The 21,644-nt window shown below is 41.4% G+C and overlaps 1 protein-coding gene across 1 annotated transcript; it reads right to left on the bottom strand.

The window, feature by feature from the left end:
- Positions 1-561: 561 nt before the first annotated feature.
- On the bottom strand, positions 562-20,314 carry ldb1b (LIM-domain binding 1b). Its single transcript, XM_085912537.1, has 11 exons — positions 20,046-20,314; positions 7,011-7,113; positions 5,173-5,217; positions 4,896-4,971; positions 4,705-4,807; positions 4,450-4,622; positions 4,052-4,174; positions 3,875-3,958; positions 3,409-3,532; positions 3,193-3,338; positions 562-2,672 (listed from the first exon to the last, which is right to left on the bottom strand). The coding sequence occupies exons 1-11, from the start codon at positions 20,071-20,073 to the stop codon at positions 2,442-2,444; spliced, it is 1,236 nt and encodes a 411-aa protein (XP_085768663.1). The 5' UTR covers positions 20,074-20,314; the 3' UTR covers positions 562-2,441.
- Between the last annotated feature and the right edge of the window lie 1,330 nt (positions 20,315-21,644).

Genomic DNA, 21,644 nt, shown 5'->3' with positions numbered 1-21,644 from the left:
ATTATATTAATTATTAAAGTAATTATTACGTAGCCTGGTAACCGCATAACAGTAATAATCCTTATAGTAAAGTAATTATTACGTAGCCTGGTAACCGCATAACAGTAATAATCCTTTAAGCAGGGGTCATCAAACTTTTCAAAAGTAAGTTAGATTTTTAGTAATGATTAATGTGCTGCTCCATCTATTTTCTGTATTGCCTGTCCCAGCAGTTCATGTGATGGTTTGATACACAATTTTGAAATAACAAATTTGTTCAAATTACCTGTTTCCATCAATAACTCTTATTTATTCATGCAACGAGTAGAAACTGATCGTGTTAATTATTTTTCATAAATTATGAGAGATAAATATCATATGCAACACTATCAATCGGCTTGATACAAAATGAAAAAACAAAGTGAAAAAACACTAGCCGCAAGTGTTTACATTTTAAAATCATTACATGAATGAATATTACTGTTATGCAGTTAAGAACCTCTTGCACATTATTTCATATTCTTAAACATATTTGAGTAATTTAGTTTTTGCTAATTTTGCAATAACGTCAGAAACAATGTCTTAAAGTGAAAATGTATCTTTTTTATTGGTACCATACATTAATTAGCAAGGGCAGAAACTAACCAAATTAAAATAAAGTAAAAATTGATACCAAACAATGATTCTACTGGGTTTGAGGAAGGTACAATTCACCATCCAAAATAAATTTGAAATGGATTGAAAGTGTAAAACAAAACAGAAATGTACAAAGAGTTAAAAGATTCCACTTATGGTCATGATAATTACCAGAAGGGCCAAATCAAGAACAGCAGGACTTCTTTCAGGCATTTTATGACTCATGAATGTATAGACTAAACTATGCAGAGTGAACATAATGTTAAGCTGGTTTTAGAACATGTTTGAAGATGGCACAAATTAAAACATTGTTGGTAGGTATACGTTTCTTAAGAACCTTTATAGCCAGTGACTGGAGTGAAAGTCAGACAAAGATTTCAGCACATTCACTTGACATTGGGTTGAATCAGGTTACGCACTACATAAAACCTCTTGACAGTGGAGGGGGGGAAAAGAACTAGCAATTTATGAAGACCTGGAACAGCTGACTGGATTTCTGAATGTCCTGAATAAATAAAGAAAAGCAAAAGACACAAAACACCTTTCTATAGTGCTGTTGTACCCTCAGGGCTTTTTGTCAATTCATTTACACTACCCTTAAAAAAAGAGAGGGAGGAAAGAGTGGGGTGGATTTTTTTTTTTCTTCCTCATTTCTCCTATTTTGTTTCTTTACATTAGATCAAGATGGCTTTAGGTATATCTAAGTAAGAATACATCTTATTACAGTCAGACAGAACTTTGCTACTACCTTAAATATACAAGCACAAATACACAAAAGTTCAAATTTCCAAAAGCAACGGAAAGACAAAATAAAACATCCACACTAAATATTTTTTTCTTTTATAAACACAAAAGATAAAAACAATATATTTTAGAGGAGGAATAAAAGTCCTGTGGTGCTCCTTGGTCTGTAGCTTTTCAGTATTGGTAAAAAATAAAAATAAACAATTGAACTGAAGATGTTTAATAGAAATTAAAAAAAAAAAAACATTCTAGGGAAATATATACTGTATAAAAACTCTTAAAATGTGTAAGTGTGTATGTTGCTTACGTCGGAGTCTACTCAGAAATGGCTCACACCGAGAAACTAACTCATTCCATCGTTCGTGTGTGCGCGCGCGGGCATGTGTGTGTGTATGGTTAAGTGTGTGTTTAGTGTGAATTGTTGTGTCCCACACTCGGTGTCACAATTTCAACTATTTTGCGAGACATCTCTAAATTCTGGTCTGCTCGATTTAGCAAAGACACTAATGTGTTTTAGGCTTCTTTTCTCTCCTCAAACTTTTGTCGCTCACTCACGCAGACGTGCGCACACACGCGCTCACACGGATACTCTGTTGACAAAAGGTGCCTTGATGCATCAGAGCAGTCCAGAATTGAGTGGTTTCAAGGCTGGTGGACAAGCTGTCCCCGAGCAACTTGCCACCTCAGCCATGCCACACTGCTGTAGCGTTCCTTCTTCTTGGGTTTAGTGTGGGTTAGCTCTCTCCTGGATTCAATCACCGCGCCTCCATCACAACTAGCGTGTCACTGTCCAAAGTGGAAATGACCAAAAGCAGACAGGAGATTTGGAGTAGGAAACGAAGAAAAGGACCAGAAGAGGGGAAGGGACCACGGTGCCTTTAAGTTGGGAAGTTAAGAGTCATGATGAAGCTCTGGCAGCGAGTCGAAGTGAGCGCCGCCAGGCACCGCGTGTTGGAAGAGTCAGAACTCAAAACGCCTGTCGGGGGGGCTGCTAGGAAACCTGTTGCTCTTGAGACTTTTGGCTTTGGGAAGGCTCAGAGGAGGGCGCGAGGGAATTGTGTTGTGGAGGAGGAGCCCAAAGTCTATTGCGATGCCTGTGAGGTGGGGTTGTCGCTCTTGCTCTCCTGGCTGGAGGGCGCCTTGTTGTTCCAGGGCGAGTTGGATCCCAGAGCCGGGGAGTTGTTGAAGCTGTCCTCGTCGTCAATGCCGTTGGCTGCATCAAACTGGGTGTTCTCCAGCCGCGTGATCAAACGCTCGTCCTCGTCGCCAAACTCCCCTCCCATCAGTGTGGGCTCTCCCACCACCATCACATCCTGTACAGACAAAATCAAATGTTTAATGGGATGTGAGGGGCATTTGGAGTGTTTTAGACTTCCACTTATGTTCACTATATTGTTAAGCACTACCTGGCATCCCAGGAGTTGTTTGATGCCAGGCGCACACTCAGTGATGCGGCTAAACTTAAATGACCTCCCGTAAAGAGAGGGCTGTGTTGTCATGCCCATCAATAACGCTTGCTTGAGAGAGAAATTGCTTGGTTGCACAAAAGTCATCATAGACAATTTTTACTCAACTTAAAAAACAACTCATCTAATTAAAAAAAAAAAAAAAAAAAAAGAATTTCGTTGAAGGAAGGTTGACAGATGTTTATGCTTCTACTAAGGACACCTTTCAAGAATATTTGGCACACTTTCTATTTCTAAGACTAGCCACGATCTTAAAGAGGCTAGATTAACTGTGTAAGCCAGTTTGAAAATTCTAGCCAAGTCGACAATAAATCAAGACAGCACTTTGTCAAGTACCAATAAATAGCATAGACACTGATATACTTACTGGAACCTGGCTAGACAGAGGGAAGCCACTGGCGGGACTCTTCTTCTTGTTATTGTTGCTATTAGTTCCACCTCCTCCGCTGATGGTACTGCCACCCGACATTTTACGCTTCCGCCGTTTGTTTGGGGCCTGTCTTGATGGCTCGGCTAAACAGCAAGCAGGGAGATTTGAGTGTAAAGAAAAGTTGGTGTGTTGGTGTGTTTGTTATTCGCATACCTGGAGGTGCCACCATTCGTTGCCATTTCTGGAAGAGGCAGGTCTTGAGGCAGTCTCTGGGGCTGAGGCTGTACGTCTTGTGTCTGGACATCAGCTCCTGCATGGGCTCCAGTATCACACACAGCTGGAGCACAAAACAGACAGGTAGAAAAAAGGCTGATGTTAAAAAAAAAAAGTCCCTCCTCTTTCCAAAGTCATTGTGGTTGAGCGACAGACATTTAATTGACTTTGACAACCCTCGATTGTGAGTCATGCGGTGCGCATTGTTAAGAAGGCGTAACTTGCAGACCCAGTCCGACTTGAACGTGTACGTTTAGAAACTAAGATACATACTGCTCAGCTTTTTGTAAAGTCTCTACACACAACACCCAAAAGATGTTCTCGAGGAGTATGGTCAAATTTAAAATGAAGCAAAAAAAAAAATGGGTTGCAGCAAGTAGAGGGTGTGATGTTTTGTTTGACTTACTCGGAGGTAGTTTAGAGTCGAGTTTGACAGGCCACATCTTGTAATATTTTTGGACAGCTGGTCCAGCATCTGTGGGTCCTGGGCCTGAGTTGGTTATTAACAGGACACAGAGTAAATAACAGGCATATTCACAGACAATAAGAATGTGTTAAAGATTCAGGATTGGCCTCCACTTACATGCATGGCAAGTATACTGCGAGGGATGAGTTCACGGTGTTGTCGGATGCTAAAGTGCCACGTTTTTATCCTCATCATGTCGTCAAACATGAACTCCAAGTATAAGCGGCCCTCCACGCACACCTAAAGAAGGAAAGTTAGAGTCGGATTAGAAAGTGTCAAGTATATCCATTCGGAGTTTGCTTAAAGCGCTTGCTGCACTACAAATTGAATTTGAATACAGATATCGAAAACTGTTAATTGTATTTGGTTCTCACTAATATTGGGATTTGATGAAAAAGGAAAAAAAAAAAAAGTTTTCTAAACATGAAAATGAGTTTGGCAGCAGTGAGTTATGTCAAGTGCTTTCCAATAATATTTTGGACCAATTTTTTCCAACCTTGAACATTCACTCTCACCTGTGTGAACATTGGTTTTCCATTTTGGGAGACCATGGTGCACTGATCACAGTCAAGTGAAACAAAGTTGTTGTGAAACGACTCCTTGGGGTGTTTCAGGACATAGTAGAGCTCAGTCGCGCCGCCTTCAAATATACTCCGAAAGTACCTTGGAATCAACGTCCGACCAATTGCTTGATGGGATGAGACAGTAAAAAGGAGATTAGACTAAATATGCAATATGTCAGCAGAATTATATGCGGCATTTGTCCTTACTGTAACGCTTTGGCCCATCTTCAAGACAGAAAGTAATGGTCAACATGGCATCATCTTCAAAAAACTCTGTAGTAAATGCATCCCACCATAGGTTATCGCACTCCTACAGTTTGGAGAATGAACAATTATTCCATTTGCCGCACACGGTGCCAATGTTGTGCTAAGAGAATTTGCGAGAGAGTGTAACAAACCTCTGTCCAATTCTGTAGCCGTTTGTTTAACTCAAATATTCTGTAGTCTGTCTGGTTGCCATATGGCGTGTGCCTCCTACACCATAAAAAGACAGGAGGTGAAAACAAAAGAAGTAGCGCACGCAGTTGGCTTGTGATAATAAAACAGAAGGGACATTCTGAGCTGCGGCACCATCGGAGCCGTTTAACAACCTCATTCAGCCTGGTCAGACTTTAATGTTCAATTGAATGCGAGAGGAGACCGCATTATCTGGATAGACGTTTAATGTTGTCTTACCCTATGCCTGGCTCCAGGTATGTGGGAGGATACATTGGGGTTGGACTGCAGAAAGGAGAAAGAGAAATCTTTTTAATCACATATCATGCAAACAAGCCAAATTACAACAACTAGGTTGAGAGTGTAAATGTAACACACAAAGCCATTTTCTTACTAGCAAAGCCCACAAGAACCATACTGTGGGCAATAAACACTTGCCTTAGCAGCTCAACGCTATCATCACGATCATCTATTATTCTTTGCACAATTGATTTGATTAAGCATAAATGGGGCAACGTGACAAGGAACAGCACTAGTAGCCAGCCGAAGCTGTTGCTAGCCAGCCTCTTCTGCATAACAGAAAATATCTTATGTCTCGATTAGCCTTTTGGAGAATGTCGTCATTTTGCATGAATATGGATGGAGCGGATGAAACCGAGCATAATCCACACAACAGGAAGTCCCTGCAGCTATCACAACTGTTGTGTTGACTTTTTTAGATTTAATTATATATTTTACATAAAGACAAAAGCTTCAAATATTCACAAGATATTGTTGGCAAAGGTTACGAACGACGAGCTTTGTGGCACCATCTTAAAAAGGCAAACATAACTGTGTACAATTTACTGGTGCACTCAATAGCTTTCAGCCAAATCCATCCAATAGTTCCTGAGAAATAGCATTATCTGTGAACTCACATAAATTCAAGGCAAATAAGGCTTATATTTTAAAATCTTCTACATTTTTAATACATTTTAAGTTCATATATTAGTTTGATTTGTTTGGCTTTATTGTTGTCCTTAAGTAAAAAATACAGACCATACCTTGAAAAATAAAATTTGTTAATTTCTGTTAATTAGGGCTTTAGGCAAAAATAATACTTGGCCATTTTCCACCCACATAAAAAGCTCAATTTCTTGGAACCCCATTGTTGCATTTTCAAATTTCTTGTTGTGTTGTACGCAGGTTGAAGTGGCAGCATTTTGACAGATTTTCATTTTTTGAAATCTTGTCAGGTTGCTAATACAGCCATTTTACAAAGTGAAACAGGCAACAAATCAGGAATTATTTTTAAAAACACAAAAAAATGAAGCCATAGTGACTGTAATGATGATTCCTCCAGACCATTCCAACTTTGTCCCAGAGGCACAACTTGCACTCAGCTGAAAACGAATAACCACCTACGTGAAATATTTCTCCCAGAGAAGCGATAACAGGTCTGCTGCAGGATTTTCCTCATTCTCAAACCGTTCACTTCGACAGCGTAAAATTCTTCTCCAGCTCTGGCTCTTACCGATAAACTATCCAAATAAAGCTTTAATACGGAACGCAAGATTCTTATCGCATGAAGTTTCATATGGACTTGTATGCTTTTATCTGACTTTTACTAATCAGATACCAGAACTTAAATGCAGACTGCTATGAAATAGGTAAACAGTATCCAGGGGCATAACACTTAATACCTTAAAAATACAACCCGCTCAGTAAGGTCAATTTCTTTTTCCGTATACTGAAGACATTCGAGTTCCAGATCGAGCGATTAACAATAGATAAAAGTTCAGAAGTCCACCTTTTACTTCATGCTACTCAACACTAGATGTGTTGACGCAGCACAAAGCATCTCTTGTTCGAAGCCACCCACTTTTAACACGTGCAAAAGTATTGGAACAAGCATTGAGATAAAATGCAAGCTCTATTGTGTTAAGGTCTGGAGTTTCAGTTGGTAAATTTACTGTCTGGTTCCCCCTTAGAATTGGTCTCCCATCTAAGTAAAACCAGTCGTGACCCTGCTAAGCTTCTGAGATCAGATGAGATCAAGCATCCGACATACCCAAAGTAGATTCAGTCACAAAGCTTACCCCACGTCTCTGTCCAACATGGTACCGGGATGGAAGGGGGGGAAAGTGCTACCGTTGGGGGGCTCCTTGGGGGAGTACAGCTTGAACGACTTGGAGGAACAGCCTGTAAGGAAAAGCAGAAGGGGAATTTAATCACCTGTGATTTTTTTTTTTTTATGCTCGAAGGACAGTAGATACTGGATTGAAAGTCAAATCTGTCATGGGGCACATAAATTGAACAGTTTAGAGTAAACATACTTCTATGGACACACACTCAACTGGAGCAATTAAGGACTGTATTATGAGAAAAACAAACTACAGTGAACCCTGACTACATGTGGGATACAAGGATCGGGGCAGTTCGCAAAGAGGCAAAATCTGTGTATAAAATGACGCCCATTGAAACGCATTGAGTTTGTTTTTGGTTTTGATTTAAACAATGCGAGTGCATTGGCACAAGGATTAATGAATTAGTTTGAAAATAGCTTAAACGGCCAAAAGGCCCAGTTTAAACTGCTGTTACAGCTGCTGAAAACAAAAACAATCCAGTTACAATCAATGCTATGAGAATGATGCGGACAAGATTGACAATGCTCCCGCAAATATGAAGGAAATATTAATTTTATATGAACAATGGAGAGTCACCATATGTAAAAACAGCTAAAACTGAACTCAAGTACGCTGATAGTATGACAAATGTACACAGCTAAAGCAAATGAACAGACAGATAAGACATCCTCCAATCAAAACCCATCCACAACTCAGCAAAAGAAAAGGCAATAACCGCTTCGTTAACACGGTTTATTGTTAAATACTTGAAATTGTAGAGTGATGTGGGGAATAAAGGCTTTCAAAACATGATAAAAACAATACAGCCCCGATACATCACACCGGCAACAAGAGCGCGTCAAAGTTGTACAAATTACTAAGTTAAGGATGAAGTCAAAGAAAGGAACAAGTAGCAGTCACCTAAATGACAATTACAATGCACCATGTCGCTCTTGGGTGGGAGCTGAAGGGCTATGTTTTACAAACCATGAGGTAATGAATGAGTTACACGGGCAAAAACATAGGCCAGGAGTCACCAACTGTATTTGTCAGAAGGCCAGAATTTTAATGGAAACCATCAAATAAAAAAATCAATGAAAATCAAATTGAGGCATTATTTGATGTTTATATCAGCGCTTTTTAAGGCATGTGTTGACTAAGACATTAAGTGCCAAGCCTAGTTCCTGATAATCGCCAGAATATGAGGGGGGAAAAAAAACAAAAAACATTGACAAACATCAAGCATACAGTACAGTGAGTGGTCACTGACCACTCAGAAAATGAAAGAAAATTGAAAGAAAATTATTTACAGTGATTTACCGATCTATTATATTAGAAAAATATTTGATTTTGAAAACTGACCGGATTCGCTCAATTATATCCATCTATGACTGACTCTTGTATGTGTGACAATGATATTAAATAAAATTTGTAAACTAAAGAGACAGATTTTTTTTTCTTTGCAATGGGGAACAGGCCCACTGAGAATTCAACAGGAGTCTTGGCTCAAGAAGAAACAGAAACACCACTTGAAATACAAAGTTGATGACGCCACCAAAACTAATACATCAACAAATGTAAGTGTCTTGAGAGCATCATACATGGTAGCTAACCGCATTGCTGAGGCTAAAGAGGCATTCAATATTGGCGAGAAGAAAAATTTGGATAAAAAAAAAAAAAACTGCCAATCTTTGTGTAATTTAACGGAAAATGCTGTATTGGGATATAAAAGGTCTTTTAATTTATGTGTCAGCAATATTTTGTGTCGCAAAAAGTACTGGTGGCATTGTATCGGTACTCGTGAGGAACTTGCCCTGGTATTAACGTGAATAAAAGTGGTATTGAAATTCCTACTAAACACCAAGTCTCTTGTCATCCCTTAGAGGCCTTGCGTCTCTTACTCTAATTGGCCAGCTCCTTAAAGGCTATCCAGAGTAGCAGTCACCAGGTCACGACCCCAGCCGTTACCATGGTGACACCCCGCCTCTTAACGGCTTGTCTCAACATAATAAACATATGCCTGTGTCTTTATGTGACAGGTTTTTCAAGCACATGTAAATGGGATTGGTGATTGTGTAAAAACATTTTTAAAAAATTGAAATCCTTTTCAAATCTTGGATGTTTAATTGCTGTGCTACAACAATACAAACTCAACTCTCTCTCAGACAGTAATGTGATGGATATTTAAAAAAAAACTGCATACAATTGCCAGGACCATGTTAATGCTTCAATATATTCCATATGCTGGTTTTGGGTTTATCAACACAAAATTGTTGTTCTGTCAATATATTCTATATGCTGGTTTTGGGATTATTAACAAAAAATTGTTGTTCTATCAGGAACTAAATCTAATTTCTCAACTTCAACCATAAAACTATCACTTTGTTGTCAACAGAAGCAGTTTACTATGCAAGCAAGAAGTATTGTGCAATGGGCTGGGCACAACAACAAGAGGGAGGAGAAAAACAACACAAATGGAGTTGATAAATAAATAAATAATCGATGTTATGTGTCCATTAGTTGGTGAGAGCTCCATTAGCTTCTCTCATCTCCTGTTAGTGGTTAATGACAGGCGGTCCCAATCACATCAGCAGGATTCCACTTCCTCCATTGGGAATTTGTTCAATCCTGTCCAACAAGCAAACGCTCCACTATCCAAACACACACACATTGATGATATACGGGGCTGGCGTAGCTCAAACACCACGTTGTATGACACCGATGATGAAAAAGATCAGAAATTCTCATTGCACAAAAACTCTATACGATAGTTATTCACTTAAAAACAATAACAATTCAGCAGATATGGACCCACTTAGCTCACACTGAAACAAATCGTGAACTTTTTCCAAAACAAAACCTGCTTTAAAACAGGGCGGCTTGTTAAAAGTTGTACGTCAAATTTGTAAAGGCATCGCAGACACGTTTATTGTTTCTAAACCCGTCCTCGTACATTTTAACGAAGGACTGAGAGGTTACAAAGGCAATTAGAAAAGCACCAAGCGCGCACTGCTAAGTAAGCTAGGTGAAACGTTAGCTTGGCATATTTCGAAGCAAAAAAACAATTCAGCCGTCAATGCAAGTAAACAAAATAGAAGCAAACAAAGTGCAAACATTCACAACAAATACTCTCACTGGTTTCCATCGCCAAGTATGTGAAATCAAACCAAGACGAGGACTTCGTGGCAAGGCTAACGTTAGCAAGTCCAGATGGCAGCTGGTACCAACGACTAGCTCTTGTGCTAACGACTTAGCATTATATCCCCTTTTAAACTAGAAACCACCAAAATAAATCAAAGAAACCCCAACCGCCTCGACCGGTCGACCAACCGTAACTAATCATAAAGCCGGGTGTTAACCGAAAAAGATCCGAAGCGTGTAGCCGGGATAAGCGAGCGTTTACCTGCGCTGAAGTCCAATGAGAAAACGAATGTTTACAGATCGGTAGTAGAGTCCGTGCGTACGCTCCGATAGGCCCGCTGAATGGACGTCGAGGGGCAACGTAGCCACACAACACGTCCCAATGAACGCGATCGATGCAGTACTCCGCGAACTGTGAGGCCGGGGAAGCGATTCGGCCCAAATAGCGGGAGTGTGACCGCTATGTTTTGTCCCGCATGAGGCCTTGTCAGAGGACTGAAGCCTGTTGTGGGTTTACATACGGACCCCGATGAGCCCTTTGTTCACGGGAGGACATGAACAATAGCTCTAGGCCCTCCTCCTCCTCTTCCTCCTCCTCCTCCTCCTCTCTCTCCGCAGTACATTTGCTCTTCTCTCCCCTGACCGCCACCGCCAGTCACCCCCCCCCCCTTCCCCTCCACTCCAATGCTCATAAAGATTGTCTGCTAAGCATTTTTCTCATCTTCATCCTGCTCCTCCTCCTCCATCCCATGCCTGAGTTCTAAGTGACACAGATGAGAATTGGCCTAATGCAGCCGAGTGGAAGGAAGTACGTGTAGAAATGAAGATCATCTTGACTGGAAAGTGATGTTCAAGTCCACCTAATTAATGCACATCGTTAGAATCGTTAGAAAGAAAGAAAGAAAGAAAGAAAGAAAGAAAGAAAGAAAGAAAGAAAGAAAGAAAGAAAGAAAGAAAGAAAGAAAGAAAGAAAGAAAGAAAGAAAGAAAGAAAGAAAGAAAGAAAGAAAGAAAGAAAGAAAGAAAGAAAGAAAGAAAGAAGGAAAGAAAGACTAATTCTATGTATAACTTAGTTTGGAAATATTCCATCTAGGTAACATGGTTGTTACTAACGTTCACTAACATTTGCCTGAAATTTTAGTGAACTTTGAGGCTTAGCGGCTATAAAAGGTCTACACACCCCTTTGGAAATGACAAGGTTTTCTTTCCTTTACAAGTGTTAGGGAGATTTTGTTGTACGTAGTCTGATGAAACAAAAAGCTGAGCATTTTGGCTACGATTCCAAAAGAGGAATCGGGGGTTATTGCGACTCGTTTTGCTGGAAGATTCTCACAAAGAGTGTTTTAAGGGTCAGCGGTCTTCTTCTCTTTCTCTCTCTCTCGCTTTCTCTCTCTGTCTCTCTCCATCTCTCTCTCTCTCTCTCTCTCTCTCTCGCTCTCCTTCTCTTTTGCTCCCTGTCTCTCTCTGGCACACTCTCGCACACACACACACAGACACACACACACAGACACACACACACACACACACACACACACACACACACACACACGCACACACACACAAGGCATTAAGTCTAAAGGAGAATCCCATAGCCTCTAAATCTGCTTAAATCGCCTCAAAATATAATCAGATATTCAGATCACAGCCAGAAAGGACTCACCCATATGGATTAAGTTGGAAATAAAAAAGAACAAGTATTATTAAGTCCACGTCTGTCATATGTGAAATGTAAACCATGAACCATCATCGCAAACAGGGTTCAGATTTATTTTTTTTTAGGCACACCAAGTGAAAACACATTCATGCATCTACACTTTAAGTCAGGTACACGTGTGAGCTGGAGCCGAGCTGACTAAGCGAGAACCAGAATAGAGTATACTCAGCCTGGACTGGTCACTTGCCAATTGCAAACACATGTTATGCAGACAAACAACCATTCATCTTAAAGGAGAATTTACTAAACCTATGAAGCACGATTGAGGAATGTGGGGAGGAAGCAACAGTACCTGGCAGAAACCTGCTCAAGCATAGCGAGAACGCAGGGAAGGCCAGATTTTAAGCGCCCACCTCAGAATTGTTAGACAAATGTGCTAATTGCTTTGCCAACTTGCCAAGTGAAAATGCCATGTGATATAGATTTTTCCCCCAAAAAAATGTATTGAGGTATGTGCGCGCGTTACAAGATGCAAAAAGTAACAACACTATGAAAACATAATTTCTGTCTATTCTAGTCTGCAAGTAAGACAACTATTAGGAAGCAGTATTAAGTCAGGCGACTTCAGTGCTTAAGGTTTCACATGAAAATAAAACAGTCTTTCTTTAGTGACTTAATTAAAGTGCGTTTCATAACATGGAAGATTACCGTGACCTGAAACAACTTTCCCACCCTTCCATTTGACATGTGCCGCATATTCCAGTTGACTTTGTAAGAGTCAAGAATACCCTACTAGCTAGGTAATATATATATATATATTACTATTTCAAATTTAACTATTGTGGTGAATTGAGTTTTCCATGAAAATCAAATTTATTGAGGAAAAAAATTAGAGTTGACCTTTTATTATAACCTGATACCCTCGAGTAATACTGAGGTAACACATAATTAAATAATTTTTGTGTCTAATATGTAAATATAGTCTGAAAATCCATGACATCGGCCTGCCATTCAAATGACATTATTCAACAGAATAATTTGGCTGTTACTGATTTGCTTTTAATTTGCAGAATGACAATTCCCGAACAAATATGCACCTTTGTGGACCGAGTGTGAGACATTAAGGAGATAAACTCCCTCGAAGGTACGCCACTCAGCCGACCAGTGACAAAAAGATGCCTTAGTTGACTTTATGTGTATATATATTGTATCAAACATTGCAAGATTACATATGACTATTTTGTAGCTGTACATATTTGTAGCTCAGGCGGTTTCTTGTCAATCTTATTGGCAGCTTCCATTTATTGTATACGCATGTATGTCCATGTGTGACCTATATGGATTTGTGTGTCATACTCTGTGACCACAGTAGCCATGGTAACCCAAGCAAGTTTTCACAACTGGAGAGTGGCTAAGAATCCTCTATGGGCACACAGGGGTTAATCCTCTGTATGTGCATGTGTGTGTGTGTTGTAAATTTTGCCATTGAAATGCTACATGACTAGGTTAATCCACAGAGCGAGTGTATGTGTGGGGTGATGGAGAGGCAGTGGGGGTAGGAGGTGTATCAGGATAAGGCTTTAAGGGCTTACACACACCATCTCTTTCGCTGTGAGGCACAGGGCAGGCCTTATCTTAAAGCAGCACCCTAACCAGTGAAACACACACACGCACATGAATGTTAAGCTGCCGAACCTTCTCTGCACAGGCTAGCCTCACATTCAAGCCGGAAATCTAAGTAATATGTAAAAAAAAAAAAAAGATATCATAGGGGAAAATAGGTTTTTAAAAAGTTGCACTGTATTTGTTTTTGTTTGCCAGACTTTTTGGGGGAAAGACTCAGTTTCAGCAATCCATCATAATTTGTGTTTCCAACAAGAATGGGCAACAAATGATGAGCATGATCAGCGTGTGACGCAATCCACTCACGCAAAACATGTCTGCTCCGTTCAAATCTACTCAACTCTTTGAATTAAAACACAAAATAATCCAATTTAACCCCCAAATACATTGCCATGTTCAATCCCAGAGGGCAACATGTTTAGTAAGTGTCTACATGTCTGTGTAAAAAAAAATGTATTATAAAAATATTTGTTTAAAAAGAGATTTGCTTCTTGCATACAGTATATATCTGGTCACAACTATACCTGCCCAATTCAATAATGGAGACATAAACATAGATAAGCAACAACCTTTAATGCAAACAACAATCGAATGTCATTTTCAAAAAGCTCATCACTCCGTAAGAGATGTGGTTGTCATTTTCCCCAGTAACGAGCCTACTTAAAGGGCTAAAGCACAGCATATTTTAATCTATGTATATATTTATTCGTGATTAAAAGCGCCACACTGTGATTAAACACCTTGATGTGATCTGAGTGAAGTTGACCTCTCTCTTTAAGCCAATTTAATCAAAGCACGAGTGGTGGAAAAAAGCTGATGAGAAAAAAAAAAAAATGGATCTGAGAGGAGCCACAGCAAAAGCAGTTCCTGAGTCATGTGCTGCTGAATCAGCTGTGCAAGAGGCCACAAGGAAAAAGGTCATCTTACCTCCCTCAGTTTCTAGCTGTGACATGGCCATTTTGTCACCCATAAAGTCACGTTGATTGCGATACACTGCTCAAACTCCTCCACTCTATGTCGTGTGTTCATAGCTCTCCCTCTCTGTGATATCTTCAGTGTCCAGACTGTCAGCTCAGAGGCATTGCAGGGTGAGGAGGGGGCACTTCCACTCACTAGTCAACAGGAAACTGAATGTCTGCCTCAGTTCTGATAACAACCATCCCATTTGCCCTCCCTCGACAACACACTCTTCCACACTCATCTAGTCAGCTGACTAATCCAAAATGACTAATAAATTCATGTTTTCCGCATTAACTATACATTTTCCTTTCGACTTATATTATGTGCAACACTATGATGAAGTACCTTGATTTAGTCTAGTGGGGTACAGTAATTTATTGTCTCAACAGTGCCCTGAGACTGACTGGTGATAAGTCCACCTTTTGCCTGAACAAACAGTATGTGGGACATCCACAAGCAGGACAGGAAATGGATGAATGGATGATGTTTTATTCGGCAGCACAGTGATCTTAATCTTTAGGACGCCTGCATAACAGTTTTGAGGGTTTGAGTCTCGGCACCTGCATGGGCTTTGCATGTGCTTTCCTGGGCTAGCTCGACTGTAAGTACTCTAAATTCTTCCAGTATTGCAAAAACATGCGAGCTAGATTACTGTCTCCATGCCAACCCCCCCCCCCACCCCCAGAGCTCCACTGGCAGAAGTTGAGGGGGGGCATGGATGCAGTATCCCCCCACCCCCTCGCCAAAATATTCTTGTAGTCCCCAGGTGCCAAGTCAGTATTTTCAAATATTCCTGGGTGTTGTGTGTGAGTGTGTGTGTATGTGTATGTGTATGTGTGTGTGTGTGTGTGTGTGTGTGTGTGTGTGTGTGTATATATGTATATATATATATATATATATATATATATATATATATATATATATGCGTGTGCATGTGTGTGTATGAAAAAAACAAAAGTGAGCATTTTCCAAAAGTTAAATAAATAACACTGCGTTTTTAAAATAATAATAAAAAAACACCACTCACTGAGAGAATGTAAATCTCACCAAGATGAATAAAAGCAGTCATGTGCCCCGTGATTGACTGGAGACCAATAGGCTCCAGCTACCTATGTCCATATAAATAGGACAAGCAGTATAGAAAATGGATTGATAAGTGGGAAATTCGAAGACATTGTGGCTGTGACACAAGTTTGTCTGTCGGAACTTTGGTAGCAGCACCCTCGTGCGGCCATATTGTGTAAGTGTTTCATCCTGACTTCCAGTCTTTCTCTGCCCTTGTCTCGCACCGTCATTGCATGCCTACAGTGAACTTATGGCTGAGATACATTTGGACAATTTCCTCATAATTATGTCCACTAATGTTGTTGTGGTTTGCAGAAGTGTAGAACTGTTATTATTGAGAGCTGCAGTAATGCTTTGGATATCTCATGGAAATATTAGTCTCTCATTATTCTGAAGACAGTGTCAATCAAAACCAAACATAAACTGTTGTTGTAATAAGCAGACTATTTAAGCTTATGTATTGGATATCATAATATACCGTAATAACGATAATGTCGTGGTGGGTGAGTGTACGCCACAGCTGTATTTTGATTTATATTTATTTATATTTTATTTTACAATAAAAGAAAAAAAAAAAAAGTTGATGTGGCGTACTAACTGCATCATTGTCAGCGTTCTTCCCTCACAACAGCAGGTGGCTTAGCCTTCGTCTGTGCGCGCGCGCGCGCGTGCGTGCTTGCGTGTGCACGCGCGTGTGACTGGAGTCAGCTGACAGCTGTGTGAGTTGATCTGACAGTGGCCTGATGCTGCGTTCTCTGTTCTCTGGGAGCCATTTTGTCTGTCTCTGATCTCCGAGTCAGGTCTGCCCCCCCCCAGCCCCCCCAGCCCCCCTCCAGCCAATCACGTCAGCGCTCAGCCTTGCAGAAAACATAGAAACAGTCTGATTTCTCCCAGTCTCAAGCTCCTTCCCTCCCCACTCCTCAAGCACTCCTGCAGCCTTCATCTCCCATTTGCTCCTCATCCCTCTTCCTTCTCCCTCCTCTGTCACCCTCTCCTGTTTTCTCTTATCTCAGCCCTCCCTCTAACTCTTCCTTTCGCAAATCACATCATTCGACTCTCGCTTTCTTTTTCCCTTCATAATCCCCCCCCCCCCCCCACACACACACACCCCTCCCTCCTCTTCAGGCTCTCTTGTTGTGCAACCCGTTTCCAAACAGCTAAGCCTTTGTGCCTTTCTGTCTCTTGCCATTTCAGCCAGGCTGCAGTCTTTACTCATTTTCCTCCAATCAGGGACACCATGTGACTCCCTGCATGAGAGGGCACACTCCCTCCCACCCCTTCTCTCTCTTACTCTCTTTCACCTCTTCCCTCATCTTGCCAACAAGCCAAGCAACATACGCTAGCAATCAGAGGCATCAAAAAGAAAAAAAAAAGGAGTATAAAGTCAGTGTAGATGAATAAGGTGAGGTGGGGACAAATAAAAATTGAGAAATAAATGGGTGAGACCACTACACCGTTCAGTCGGGGCGGGGGGTAATTACCGGAGCATCTGAGAACTCGGAAACAATAACACGGCCCTTCTCTTTCTCTGGTCACAGATTGGACTACATCCCTACACGTTCTTCTCCAGTGTTGATGTCATCCACATGCTGGGGCACATGCTGTGTGTGTACATCCACATGCACGCACACACTGGAGCACAAACGCTGAGCCCACACAAGGAGGAGGGGAGGACCCTTTACTGTTGAACATGCCACTGGAATGTAAACAAGTTGGAAGGGAAGACAGAAGGGAAACCTACGATTGGGTGGCTGACTGTCGTTCGATCGTTTCAGCCGTAGCTCATGCAGCATCTGGTTAGGTGAAATGAAACTCCACTCGTCGGTCGAGTTTTGTTTTACATTTGACGAAGGGTCCTTGATCAACTGTGATTAAGATTCAGAATCAATTAATCAAATGGCATTGTGGCATGTAACCAGTTCAGGGTCTAAACTGTCTTTTGCTAAATCTCTGTTGGGATACGCTGCAAAAAAATAAAAGGGTGAACTCAAAGCTTCCTGTTGTGAAAATGGTCTTTCCCACATTTTAAAGAAATAAGAGTTTAATTGTCCTTTTTATTATCCGCCAACTCAACGATATAAGTTTAAAAAAAAAATCATCAAATTGTTTTGGAGCAAACAACCTACTTGCTTTGTTGTGCTAGCTAACATTGTTGCCACAAATGTCAATTATTTATCACAATAATATTTACAATCATTTGTTCTAGCCTCCATAACAGCTCAGCTTCGGGAAACCGATGAGCCATGATTGGTTGTGAGCTGCCACTTGGCAATTGTGATGTCATTTTCAGTCGACAGCAAGTGTCACAATGGCCGCCCCCTGAGATGAATAAAAACAGGTGGATTTTGCCCCTTTCAACAGCCCTGTGTTTCAACTAGTTGGGCTTCACAGAACATATTATTCCGAAAAAAAAATTGAGGGGTTGACTTCCCCTTTAATGTGGCTAATAAATAATGTCCATAAAACATATGAGGTGAAAAAAAACAATTTAAAACACCAGAGCAAAGAATATCAGAGCAAAGTGGGAGGTTCACTACAAAGCAGTCATATGTCTTTTTTTGGAAATTTCCATGAGCATGTTGATTAAGTATGCAATCTGACTAGCTAAGGACCCCATTCTAAACAAGAGCCTGGGCCGGCCTGGGCTGTGCAAGCTTGTTTAACGGCTGAAGTGGCAGCGCTATTTGCCCAGTGTAGCATAGGGCTGGGAGATTGGAAACACACGTGGCGGCTTTAATCACACAGAGGCTTAATCACATAGCCTGACTTCACATTTCTGCATCTACTGTATCCGTCTCACAAAGCTGGGCTATTTGGGATGATGAAGCATTGTGTCTGAACTCGGCTGCCCCTTAAAGCGGCTCCCCCCTTAAATAGTTTCCAAACCACAATACATGAGAGTATTTAACGTTTCGATCCTTCTCGTGATTAAAGTCAGTGGCCGTCACTGTGGTAGGTCTGTTAGTCGACAGGGGGGAGAAGAGAGGCCATCCCAAAAAACACACCGACTTCCTTCCGCTCCTGAATACTGCATGACAGTACGAGTAATATGTAGTAATACATTGGTAACTATGGGATTATATTTCATGTCTACACGTGCTATGAGGAGTAGGGACATAAATCGCGCTAACGCTTAATAATATATTGCCTGGGGCACACCAGCACAGGGTTTATTTCGAGAACCTTGATTCCTCTTTTTCTTTCCTACCATGTGTGATTAGAGTCAATAAAAATGAGCGGAGTTATCTGTTTGCTGTCAGACTCTCTCAACCCAAATACAACCATATGTAGCCTGCAGGGAGTTCCTCATCCTTCAAAGACAGAGAACAAATCACACATTTTCCAATATTGTACTTTAATATGATGGATAGTCTTTCCGCTGAGTTGCTGTCTGTGACTGGACTCCCAAAAACTAACCAGATGTTAGTTCATATTAAAATAGGTGACAAGCAATCATCTGATTCATTTACTTCTCACATTTTTTTTTAGGTTAAAACAAAGGGGACAGGAAATTTAAATGTGTGGTTATAAAAGCACACGAATGCCATTTAGTTGAGTGTCGAAACATTGCTGCACAGTCAAGTATGCATGTACTGACCTCATTCATGACCCCAGGAAGAAAGGGAAGGAATTCTGGGTAGTAAGGGATGGACCCCCCGCATAACAAAGCCATTCAGCAAAGTAATACAAACGGGTGAGTTTGAGGATTGTTGTAAACTTTTCAACCAAATTAGATTATGAATGATGACATGAGTCAAGCTAAAGAACACAACTGCACATGATTGTTTTTTCATGACAATCATTCATTGAAGGCTTCCTCTCCTACAATTATTCATGCCATCTTAATACAATTATGACATTTTACACTCGCTTACAGCTCCAACCACCACCTCAAAAAAATCTGGGAAAATCTGGTTTTGACTGACAAGCCGCTAACGGCCACACAAATGAAGTGATCAGATGGATGAGATTCATCCATGTGATCTTTTTCTACTCAAACAAATAGAAATGCAGCAGTCTTTATTTCACCGAGCAGAGCCGATCTTGCCATCTGTGACCTTTGACCTCTCCCAACATATTCATCTTTTTCATTGCATTGACTCAAATCATTGTTTACAAGACTTCTATGCCAACCTCGGATGAACTCACTCCGAAACGGTTGTCCGAAACAACGACAGACCGAATCACAACGAAGGAACATAAGCGGCCCCGTAGCAACAACCTCTTGGCTATGCGAGTGTCACAAACATCTGTTCGTGATCAGTCTTTAACAACATCCTGCAAAAAAAAAGTTACGTTCAAGTTAAAAGTGAAAAAGAAACAGTCTTCCATTCTGTTTAGGCCAGCTCAGAAAGCAACATCCCATGAGCCTTTGCAAAGTGAGCCCAGGGCCCCAGGGCTCCCATCTCCCTGTTTCTCTGTGCCTCAGTCACGCCACAGCAGGAACAGCACTCACTAACTCCAAACGCATCAACAAACGATGTGGAAAAGTCAGCGGCTGGCGATGGCAGCGGCGGCCGTCGCCGATGCCGTCAACGGCGAGCATCAGCCACGGTGGCTACTTACCGGGACACGCGCAGCCGCCCACCGACATCTTCTCACATGTCTGGTGGAAATCCGTTGAGAATGATGGTGTTGGCTCTGTTATCCCTGCTCTCTTCCTCTCCTCTTTCCTGTCTCTCACCAGTCACTGCTGCTGCTCACATGAGCGTCTGTTTTCCCCACGGTTCACACACACACGCACATGGACACACGCACACACACACACACACACACACAAGCACACAAACACACACAGCCGGGGAGCAGGGAGGGACGGATGGAGAGTGGGGAGGGAGGGAGGACGGGAGAGTGACAAAAAAGCAACAGAGAGACAGACGAGAAGAAGAAGAGGTTAAAAAGAGAGAACCACACGCAGACACACTCACACATGCACACACAGACACAAAGGATCAGATTCTCTCAGTAGTAAGGAGAGCACTGTGGATGTGTGTGTGTGTGTGTGTGTCTATGAATGTTATATAGAGTGAGCAGAATTCAGTCCTGCCTCTGCTCTGCCCTCATCAGCCCTGCAAATTACAGCTCAGGTGGGAGGAGAGAAGGAGAGAAAGGGAGGGAATGAGGCCGAGAGTGTGGATGTGTGTGCGTGTAAGTGTGTATATAGTGCACACGTGTGTATGTTTGTGTGGCTGTGTCAAAGTGACCTGAAAGATTTCAGCAAATACATCCATGTGATGTGAGTCCTTTCCCCCCCCCCCCTTTAAATATGTCGAGTATGACACACACACATATGCAAGAAAGTACACACACGTATGTTGTTCCCATGATCCTCGGGGAATGGAGTGACGTTCGAGTATGCACGTGTGTGTGTGTGTGTTTGTGTATGTGCGCTGCAGCCGTCTGAGTGGCTTGTTACCATCGAGCAAAGGTCTGCTACACGGCGGGGAGGGTAGGGGGAGGCAGAAAGGGGGAGGAGCACGGAGGTGGGGGCAATTGACGTGCCTCAGCTCTTTTCCTTTCTCTCTTTCGCTCTCTCCCCCCTCTCTGTCATCTCCCCTTCTCGCTCCGTTAGTCTTTCTGTCTGCAGTATGTCACACAGTGTTGCTCTCTCACTTCACTCATCTTTTTTTTTTTCTCCTCCTCTGTCATTTATCTCCCTCACTCACCGCCTCCCTCTCTTTTCCCTGATTGCTGTTCTGTTCTCCTTTTTCCCTCCCACTGTTTATAGTCAGTCTCTATGGCATTTTTTGTGTCTACCAGATCTAGACTTGCAGCTTTGTTATCAAGCTGTGTCACAAGTTGGGAATTGTTGAACCAGTTAAGTGCAAGACACTAAGCGAGTGCTGGACAATTTCTTCTGCTCATGTCGATGCTTTAAATAAAAGAAAGTCACATGAAGGAATCAAACTAAATGAGATCTTAGAATTGTATTCGGGAGGTGATTGACAATGTGACTTAAAAGAGTCAACTGCTAAATTTTCTTTACAATAATTATTGTATGCGCCGCCATTTGACTAAACATGGCATTCTGATTCATATTGTGTTCATACAATATGAATTAAACAGTACAATTCAGCCGCTTTTCTCATGGGGTAGCCATTTTGCCACTTGCTGTTGACTTAAAATGACATCACAACGCAGGGACCTGTTTTCATCATACCTTAG

The sequence above is a fragment of the Syngnathus leptorhynchus genome, chromosome 5 (genome assembly GCF_054491065.1).
Source record: "Syngnathus leptorhynchus isolate UIUO chromosome 5, UIUO_Slep, whole genome shotgun sequence".
NCBI lineage: Eukaryota > Metazoa > Chordata > Actinopteri > Syngnathiformes > Syngnathidae > Syngnathus > Syngnathus leptorhynchus.
This window is presented reverse-complemented; position numbering and strand designations above follow the sequence as displayed.

Bases quoted from the DNA above. Each gene is read 5' to 3' on its own strand.
- ldb1b (XM_085912537.1), bottom strand. From the start codon at position 20,073: ATGTCGGTGGGCGGCTGCGCGTGTCCCG. The intron at 3,959-4,051 runs GTAAGTGGAGGC...TAACCAACTCAG, and splicing joins GCAGTATACTTGCCATGCAT to GCCCAGGACCCACAGATGCT. The intron at 3,339-3,408 runs GTATGCGAATAA...CTTGCTGTTTAG, and splicing joins ACGAATGGTGGCACCTCCAG to CCGAGCCATCAAGACAGGCC.